Source organism: Puntigrus tetrazona, unplaced genomic scaffold, assembly GCF_018831695.1.
Source record: "Puntigrus tetrazona isolate hp1 unplaced genomic scaffold, ASM1883169v1 S000000299, whole genome shotgun sequence".
NCBI lineage: Eukaryota > Metazoa > Chordata > Actinopteri > Cypriniformes > Cyprinidae > Puntigrus > Puntigrus tetrazona.
Genome location: NW_025047959.1, coordinates 224701 through 235164, shown reverse-complemented (window position 1 = coordinate 235164; position 10464 = coordinate 224701). Strand labels below are relative to the sequence as shown.

Here is a 10464-nt window from a genome sequence, read left to right as displayed (position 1 = left end):
TTTAAAAAGTTATTAAAGTGTTTGAATAAACCGTACGTGTTCCTGCACACTTCCTTTAGTAATACATGTCAACTACTTGTATTTACAGTAAAAGTAGACTGTTTTAATTTGATGGTTCCCTAATGGTTCCCAGTTTCTTAATACTGAGCTAATACTCTGATGAGAGTAAACATGTAGGTCCATTTTAATCAGAGTCACATTGAGTTGCAGTCGACAGCAGGATCTCCTGGGACTTGATGATATCTTATTTCCCAATTGCTGCTTCATCAGGTAATCATATTCCTCAGTCAATATTAAATATGATGAATGCAACTGGTCTCCATTCAGTTTAGCCTGTTCTTACTGAAACAGAATCACAAAAACGTCTTGTATTTATGAGAAAGCTGCTTTAGTTCAAAATACGGCAGAAAAAGAGAACATTGATGCGGAGAAGATGTTGTTTACAACAAAACTAAAACCTTTCACAGAACGCATATCTATAACATTTTCTAGAGCTGCATCCGCGCCATGTACAAGAGACGTGTACAATTAATATACATTCATCTTTTAAAGAAACACTTCTTGAGACTTTATGCCAGGTTTTTTCCAGTCTCATTGCATCTCATGTTTTTAATTACTCTGTGTGATTGGCTTTCAACGTTTTATATTAATGTATGTACACATACGTGATACTGTTTTATAAAGCTATTTTAACACCGTAATGTATTTAAATTATAAACAATTTTAACCGTGCACTTTTTTTACAGACTGTATGAGTAATATTTTGCTCGATGCACCCTCTTGTGGCTCCAGGAGAGAAGCAAAAAAAAAATTTCACACTAGCTTTTACATTTAAATAAATGTCAAATATTGATCATATTTAAGTACAAACTTCAAAGTTAGTTTTTCAGTTATTTTGACACAAATTTGTGTGAAATAGGTTTTACAACAAGGACATGGTTTGTGAAGTTTACCCTTCCTGTGTTCTTCTAAAATGGTAAATGGTATGAAATGGTTTTAAAAAAAATTTTCCTTTAAAAAATAAAAATGCAGAAAGTAAATGTAAGGAGTAAGTGCCGGGATGTGGTAAGAGGGAAAAAATAATCTCCCATGGATAGTGCCTGTAAATCAAACCAGTGTGTGTGTGTGTGAGAGAGAGAGAGATACTTCACAGGAACACAAATGAGAAACCTCAAATGAGACTCACAGATAAACCTGTTTTACTGCCGTGACTCAAACACAGAACCAGGAAACAGGAATCACTTGATTCTGGTGAAATAGAAACTGAAGTGTAATCGAGCGCTTGTGTGTTTGTGTCTCTGTTTTCTTGCAGTAAAATGGCAGAACCCAGTGTTTCTCAGGATGATTTCATGTGTCCGGTGTGTCTGGATCTCCTGAAGGATCCAGTGACTACTTCCTGTGGACACAGTTACTGTAAGAGCTGTATTACAGACTGCTGGAATCAAGAGGATCAGAAGAGAGTCTACAGCTGTCCTCAGTGCAGACAGACCTTCAGTCCAAGACCTGCTTTATCTACAAACACCATGCTGGCTGAAGTGGTGGAGAAACTGAAGAAGACCAAACTCTCTGATGACTGTTACGCCGGAGCTGGAGATGTTCAGTGTGACGTCTGTACTGGAAGAAAATACAGAGCCGTCAAGTCCTGTCTGGTGTGTCTGAACTCTTACTGTCAGAATCACCTTCAACAACATGAGAGTTTCTTTAAAGGAAAGAAACACAAAGTGACCGAAGCCACTGGACGACTGCAGGAGATGATCTGCCAGAAACATGAGAAGATCCTTGAGGTTTTTTGTTGCACTGATCAGAAGTGTATATGTGTACTGTGTGTGATGGATGAACATAAAAACCATGACATTGTATCAGCAGCAGACCAGAGGACAAAGAAACAGGTATTTAACACTAGAGATCAAGTTAATAGTGCAGTGATCCAATACTCTTTTTATTTTCTTTGCTGCTTAATTGAACAGAAACACTGTCAGCGTGACGCTCTTCTATTCTGTTTCAGTTTCACTTTTGCTATACGTTCTCTTGTGGTGTTAAACAGGTCTTCATCTACTAACATATTACAATTAACATACAATGATTGAAACTGAGTATTTCTGGAGTTTATGTTAAACTGCTTTAAATTATTTTCTGCATTTCTGGAGTTTGAACCTACAGCTATTAGTTATCAGCTCCACCTTTCCTGGATTCATCTGTTCTCATGATGATTTAGAGTCAGTAGTTTTCTGTGAGATTCACTATCATGTTTGTCCTGCAGAATCAGATGAAGGAGACTCAGAAGACGCTCCAGCAGAGAATCCAGCAGAGAGAGAAAGATCTCCAGCAGCTGAGAGAGGCTGTGGAGTCTCATAAGGTGAGTTTGGAGAAGAAGAGAGGTTTGTCTCGGTCTCGGTTCAGACTCACTGAATCACTGTGTGTTTAACAGCGCTCTGCACAGACAGCAGTGGAGGACAGTGAGAAGATCTTTACTGAGATCATCCACTCCATTGAGAGAAGCCGCTCTGAGCTGATACGACTGATCAGAGATCAGGAAAAGCAAGCAGTGAGTCGAGCTGAAGGACGACTGGAGCGACTGGAGCAGGAGATCAATGATCTGAGGAGAAGAGACGCTGAGCTGGAGCAGCTTTCACACACACAGGATCACATCCAGTTCCTGCAGGTAACACACATCTAGAAGAACAGATCAGAGTGGACTTGAGCAGATCCTGCTGTGACAAGAGGCTCAGTTCTCAGTTTCATGTTTCAGTGTCTCTAAGCACTCTAAAGTGAAAAATACAGGAGCATCTCAATAAATTAGCATGTTGTGGTATTTCAGTCATTGTGAAAATTATATGATATGATACCTCCTCATTTACTGCTGCAAACTGATAGCGGTCAGATAGATATGATGGATGTTGTGAGGATACAACCTTTTCTAGTATCTTTGACAGAAAAGGGAGATTTGAGAGGTAAAACCTCGGTAGAATCTGTAGAATTAGTAAATCTTCTCCTAAACAAATCTATTCAACCCTACAATGAGATTAATACAGATCAATCGAGTCAACAAGAGCAGCACAAATCTGGTGTTGGAGCAGGTTATTGGGTGAAGCGTGGATCTAATGAGTTTGATTTCTGTTTTCTGTAGAGTTTCCAGTCTCTCTCAGCTCTTCCTGAATCTACAGACATAAATGATGACCTCTTCAGGTCTCTCTTCTCTTCTGATGATCTGAGAGAGTCTGTCCTTCAGCTGAGAGACAAACTGGAGGATTTCTGCAAAGAGGAGGTCAAGAAGATCTCAGACAGAGGTAAAGTCCTGGATGTTCATCTACTCTCAGAAACCAGTCCATCATCATCTCATATCATGAAGAACATCATGTTAGAAATGTCTTAGGAATGATGCAGAATCATGAAAATAACTCTAATCATTTCTGTTGATTTCCACAGTGACATTCAGCAGCATTGTTCCCAGAACCAGAAAAGATTTCCTACAATGTAAGTCAGTAAGAAAACAAGCAGTTCATGTCCTTCTGTAGAAGGTGAAAGAGTTTTATTACTGATGATGTAAATGATGGTTAGCACAGATATCTGCTCATCTGTACTGAGACACTGATCATACACTGAACATCAAGAGTTCATGAAAAGATCAAACAGATTCATAATTCCTGATCTGATGTGTTTTATCTCCATCAGATTCCCATCAGCTCACTCTGGATCTGAACACAGTGAATAAACACCTCCTTCTGTCTGAGAACAACAGAGTGATTACTAACACTGACACAGAGCAGCCGTATCCTGATCATCCAGACAGATTTGATGAGTATTCTCAGGTGTTGTGTAGAGAGAGTGTGTGTGGACGCTGTTACTGGGAGATTGAGTGGAGTGGGAGTAGTGCTCATATATCAGTGTCGTATAAAAACATCGGCAGGAAGGGATGGGGTGATGAGTGTGTGTTTGGATATAATGATCAGTCCTGGTGTTTGTACTGCTCTTCTTCTAAGTACTCATTTAGACACAATAACACATGGACTGATCTCTCTGTGAAGCCCATCAGCAGTAGAGTAGGAGTGTTTGTGGATCACGGAGCAGGAACTCTGTCCTTCTACAGCGTCTCTGACACAATGAACCTCATCCACACAGTCCAGACCACATTCACTCAAGCTCTCTGTCTTGGGTTTGGGGTTTATTTTGGATCATCAGTCAAACTGTGTTGATGAATCAGAATAGACTGATGAGAGATTCTACCCATAATGCTTTGAGCTGCATGATAAATCAGTAAGAGTGAGATGTTAGAGTCTCTTCAAGACATCAATACTGCAGCTGAACTTCTGTCATTGAGATAACGTGTATCAGAATAAATGTGTATAATTAATTCTCATATAGACAGTAAGATTCCGGGCCTGTGATTCCGTTTCTTCTGTTCTTTCTTCCCATTTCTTCACTCTGGGGTGTTTCTCCTGAAGTGCATGATCATCTCCACTATTTTGAACAGCTTCAGCTTCAGGTTGTTTTGACAGCACCAGTTTATTTAAAGGAGTATCCAGGATGATGGTGTTGAAAGTCCACAAACAAGATCCTTGCATAAGTCCCTGGTTTGTCCAGATGTTGGAGCATGACTGGACAATAATTCAGTATGAATATGTATTGCAATACAATTTTTTTCAATAAAGCTGAATTCAATCAAATCTGAATTTTCAGCATCATTACTCCAGTCTTCAGTGCCATTATAGCAGTTCCCTAACACACGTTCTCCTGACTATAAGTAACTATGTAAGCATCTGACAAATTATTTTACCAACAGTTTACTAATACTGAGCTAATACTCTGATGAGAGTAAACATGTAGGTCCATTTTAATCAGAGTCATATTGAGTAACACACGCACCCTAAAGAGAGCAGCCCGGAAAATGGAGCGCAGGTGGAGAAAAACCAAATTAGAAGTATTTCGTATTGCCTGGCGGGAGAGTATGCTGTCATACAGAAAAGCATTAAAAATAGCAAGATCTGATTATTTTTCATCCCTTTTAGAAGAAAACAAACACAACCCCCGGTATTTATTCAGTACAGTGACTAAATTAACAAAAAATAAAGCATCAGCAGGTGCTAATATGCCCCAAGAGTATAGCTGCAATGAGTTCATGAATTTCTTTACTTCTAAGATTGATACCATCAGAGATAAAATTGTAACTATGCAGCCGTCAACTACAGTTTCACATCAGATAATGAGCTTTAGATCCCCTAAGGAAAAATTACACTCTTTCTCTATTATAGGAGAAGAAGACTTGTACAAACTTGTTAAATCATCTAAACCAGCAACATGTATGTTAGACCCTATTCCATCTAAACTATTAAAAGATCTGCTTCCAGAAGTCATAGATCCTATTTTGAACATTATTAATTCATCATTGTCATTAGGTTATGTTCCCAAAACCTTTAAACTGGCTGTAGTTAAACCTCTCATTAAGAAACCACATCTTGATCCCAAAGACTTAGTAAATTACAGACCAATCTCTAATCTCCCTTTTCTGTCAAAGATACTAGAAAAGGTAGTATCCTCACAACTGTATTCCTTTTTAGAAAAAAATTGTGTCTGTGAGGATTTCCAATCAGGTTTTAGACCGTACCATAGTACTGAGACTGCTCTCATTAGAGTTACTAATGACCTGCTTCTATCATCGGATCGTGGTTTTATCTCGTTATTAGTGCTATTAGATCTTAGCGCAGCATTCGATACTATCGATCACAACATTCTCTTGGATAGACTAGAAAACTATGTTGGCATTAGAGGAAGCGCCTTAGCATGGTTTAAATCATACCTATCTGACCGCTATCAGTTTGTGGCATTAAATGAGGAGGTATCATATCGATCAAAAGTGAAATATGGAGTTCCTCAAGGCTCAGTGCTAGGACCGTTACTTTTCAACCTATACATGTTACCTCTGGGAGATATTATCAGGAGTCATGGTGTTAGCTTTCACTGCTATGCTGATGATACTCAGCTCTATATTTCAGCGCAGCCTGGTGATACACACCAAACTGAGAATCTAACAGAATGCATAGTCGATATAAAAAGCTGGATGATGAGTAACTTCTTAATGTTAAATTCTGAAAAAACAGAGGTGCTAATAATTGGACCTAAAAACCCCACATATAATAATCTAGAACACAGCCTATCACTTGATGGCTGCTCTGTTAATTCTTCATCATCAGTTAGGAACCTAGGTGTGCTGTTTGACCGCAATCTTTCCTTTGAAAATCATGTTTCTAGCATCTGTAAAACTGCGTTTTTCCATCTTAAAAATATATCTAAATTACGACCTATGCTTTCAACCTCTAATGCAGAAATATTAATTCATGCGTTTATGACCTCAAGGTTAGATTATTGCAATGCTTTATTGGGTGGTTGTTCTGCACGCTTAATAAACAAACTTCAGCTAGTCCAAAACGCAGCAGCCAGAGTCCTTACTAGAACAAGGAAGTATGATCATATTAGCCCGGTTCTGTCAACACTGCACTGGCTCCTATCAAACATTGAATAGATTTTAAAATCTTATTAATTACCTATAAAGCCCTGAATGGTTTAGCTCCTCAATACTTGAGCGAGCTCTTATCACATTATAGTCCTGCACGTCCGCTGCGCGTTCTTAAAACTCTGGCCATTTGATAATACCTAGAATATCAAAATCAACTGCAGGCGGCAGATCATTTTCCTATCTAGCACCTAAACTCTGGAACCATCTCCCTAACTCTGTTCGGGAAGCAGACACACTCTGCCAGTTTAAATCTAGATTAAAGACACATCTTTTAACTTAGCCTACACATAACACACCAACACACCTTTTTATTATTCAAATCATTAAGGATTTTTAGGCTGCATTACTTAGATTTGCTGGAACCGGGAACACTACTCCTACAATACGATGTACTTGTGACATCGTAAAAGAATGGCATCTACGCTAATATTAGTCCTGTTTCTTTCTCAATCTGTTTTCACAGTTTGTATCCAGACTAGATGGTGGATCAGCACCCAGAGATTATGTTCATCAGAGACCAGAAAACCTAGATGCGCCCGTCGACAGATCACCAGATCCTGATGCACACACACACACACGCACACACTAAGTCATTTACACTACCTGACACAGCAGCGTTTAAAATTGAACTGGAAGTTAAGTGCTGGGCGTCCGGTCAGAGGAGAACTGACCCCAACTGAGTCTGGTTTCTCCCAAGGTTTTTTTTCTCCATTCTGTATGCATGGGGTTTTGTTTCCTTGCCGCTGTCGCCTCTGTCTTGCTTGGTTGGGGACACTTAACTTCTAGTGACTATCGTTGAATTGACTACAGAGACCGTCTCTGCATTTAATAAGAAATTGGTCACTTTCATCATTATACATCCCTGTCATTATACTGTACAGTGCTTTGATGAACCTGTGTTGTTAAAAGCGCTATATAAATAAAAATGATTGATTGATTGATTGATTGATTGAGTTGTAGTCGACAGCAGGATCTCCTGGGACTTGATGATATCTTATTTCCCAATTGCTGCTTCATCAGGTAATCATATTCCTCAGTCAATATTAAAGATGATGAATGCAACTGGTCTCCATTCAGTTTAGCCTGTTCTTACTGAAACAGAATCACAAAAACGTCTTGTATTTATGAGAAAGCTGCTTTAGTTCAAAATACGGCAGAAAAAGAGAACATTGATCCGGAGAAGATGTTGTTTACAACAAAACTAAAACCTTTCACAGAACGCATATCTATAACATTTTCTAGAGCTGCATCCGCGCCATGTACAAGAGACGTGTACAATTAATATACATTCATCTTTTAAAAAAACACTTCTTGAGACTTTATGCCAGGTTTTTCCAGTCTCATTGCATCTCATGTTTTTAAATACTGTGTGATTGGCTTTCAACGTTTTATATTAATGTATGTACACATACGTGATACTGTTTTATAAAGCTATTTTAACACCGTAATGTATTTAAATTATAAACAATTTTAACCGTGCACTTTTTTTACAGACTGTATGAGTAATATTTTGCTCGATGCACCCTCTTGTGGCTCCAGGAGAGAAGCAAAAAAAAAATTTCACACTAGCTTTTACATTCAAATAAATGTCAAATATTGATCATATTTAAGTACAAACTTCAAAGTTAGTTTTTCAGTTATTTTGACACAAATTTGTGTGAAATAGGTTTTACAACAAGGACATGGTTTGTGAAGTTTACCCTTCCTGTGTTCTAAAATGTTTTTTAAGAGGGAAAAAATAATCTCCCATGGATAGTGCCTGTAAAACACAGTGTGTGTGTGTGTGTGTGTGTGTGTGTGTGAAAGAGAGAGCGAGAGACTTCACGGGAACACAAATGAGAATCAAAATAGGAATTAAAACCGGATGTCCTTGGAGTGCTGTAAATTTTATCATTGCAATAAATCAGTGGCTAAAATGGCTTTGTGTATGTGCTCCACCCCACGCTTTGTCACCAAATCCAGTTCAGGGCTATGCCGAAGATGTGGTCATCGCATCTCGCGATGAGGGAGTGATTAAGAACATGCTTACCTGCACCAACAGTTTTTAGACCTGGTCTGGCCTTCAAGTAAAGCAGAGCAAATGTGCGGTCTTCTGGGAGAGGAGGAGCGGTGGCAACCGCTGGTATAGATCTAAGACTGACCAGCCACCTTCTTTCACCATTTTAGACCAGCCTCTTAGAGTGTATGCCAGACATGAAATTTACAACTATCTGGGTCACAGATTTAACATCGCTGGGGACTGGAATGAACAAGTGACTGATTTAGAACATCAGTTTACTATCAGCCTAGATTTGATTGATGCATCACCTCTTCCGGTCATTATGAAGATTCAAGCGATTAGAGATATAGCTTTTTCTAAAATACAGCACCTTTTTGCAAATGTCCATATCTCACAGAAGGTTTTGTGTGAAATGGATAATAAAACTGTGCAATTGGTAAGGAAATGGCTGTACCTCAATACGCACTCTACAAGCTGCTTTATCTTCCAGAAGAGACAGGATGGAGGGCTCTGTGTCCCAAACTGCATGTGGGAATACACAGCCTCACGGCAGTCACATCTTACTAACATGCTGAACTGCGATGATACCAGCGTGAGGAGATTGGCGAGAGCATCTCTGCTACTGGACTTTAAAAGAAGGAAGGTACTACAGGCATGCGGAGGGGAAGACAGCTTCTTGGGCTTTAAAAGGAAGAGCAGTGGAAAGCTGGATGGAAGAGCGCAGGGGTTTGGTGTGTCGTCAGATTGGCCTGATTTAAACAATTTATGCTGGAGAACAGGTACGCAACTAAAGTGGATCCGCAGCCTTCAGCCTGTAGAGGTCTCGGACATGGTGGTGGAGGATGCATCGGTTACGGTGGAAGCTAGACTGGATTATAACAACACCACATACTTCCTCTTATCAAAAACATCAAGGCAGACTCTCATGTCCATCCAAAGAGCTCGTAATATGGAGTATTGGTCTAACTTAAAGCTTCAGGGAAAGCTGACCAAATTGACCTGTGCAGACCACTCAGTGTCACACACCATATACAGTAATACCACCCTGAATGAGGAGATCCTCATATTTTGTGTGAAAGCCCACCTGCAGGTTCTCCCCACAAGATACAACCTTTCTCTGTGGTTTCCCGCCATACATTCCCCCTTCTGCATTTTGCATGAACCTCTACAACATCTGGAGTCAGTAGCGCACATCATGAATGGCTGCCCAGCATATAAAGGACTGTATATCGCAAGACATGACAGACTTGTTGAGCTTATTGCCGCCCAGATCCCCTGTGGGACTGATGGACAGTTGTACAAACATACTATGGTACAGCCACATTGGTATAATTCAGTTGCGAACATCTTTTTAGGTATTCCCAACACACCAGACATTGTTTACATATCCCAAACTAGTAAAACAGTCATTTATTTTGAAGTGTCATGTGCATTTCATTTGTTTATGGAGGACTCTTACTGTACAAAGACTCTGAAATATCAACCTTTACTATCTGCCACTGAGAGCCTGGGTTACAAGAGCCGACTTATTGTGCTTGTGTTTGGCAGCTTGGGTCATGTACACAGGCTGGTTGTTAGTGGACTTTGTATTGGGGGGTTACGGAAAACAAGGGCCAAACAGCTAGCAAAGTACTGCTCTATTTCAGCTGTCATAGGAAGCATGTATATTTGGAAAAGGCGTTGTTTTTTGTACCCTTGAAATGGTAAACTCAAGGCAGTGTGCTTATTGTTTAAAAACGTGTTGGAACTTTCAGAAGATTTGATTCCTAATGAATTTACCTTGTAATGTGGAATCAAATATAGTATATTGTGTGTGTGAAAGAGAGAGAGAGAGACTTCACGGGAACACAAATGAGAATCCTGTCTTGCAGACTCACAGATAAACCTGTTTTACTGCCGTGACTCAAACACTGAACCAGGAAACAGGAATCACGTGATTCTGGTGAAAGAGAAA

The 10464-nt window shown here is 39.5% G+C and overlaps 1 protein-coding gene across 1 annotated transcript; it reads left to right on the top strand.

Moving 5' to 3' along the window:
- The first annotated feature begins 1234 nt into the window (after positions 1-1234).
- Positions 1235-4664, top strand: LOC122333600 (tripartite motif-containing protein 16-like). Its single transcript, XM_043231295.1, has 6 exons — positions 1235-1889; positions 2261-2356; positions 2429-2662; positions 3128-3287; positions 3427-3474; positions 3673-4664. The coding sequence occupies exons 1-6, from the start codon at positions 1317-1319 to the stop codon at positions 4191-4193; spliced, it is 1632 nt and encodes a 543-aa protein (XP_043087230.1). The 5' UTR covers positions 1235-1316; the 3' UTR covers positions 4194-4664.
- Positions 4665-10464: the final 5800 nt, after the last annotated feature.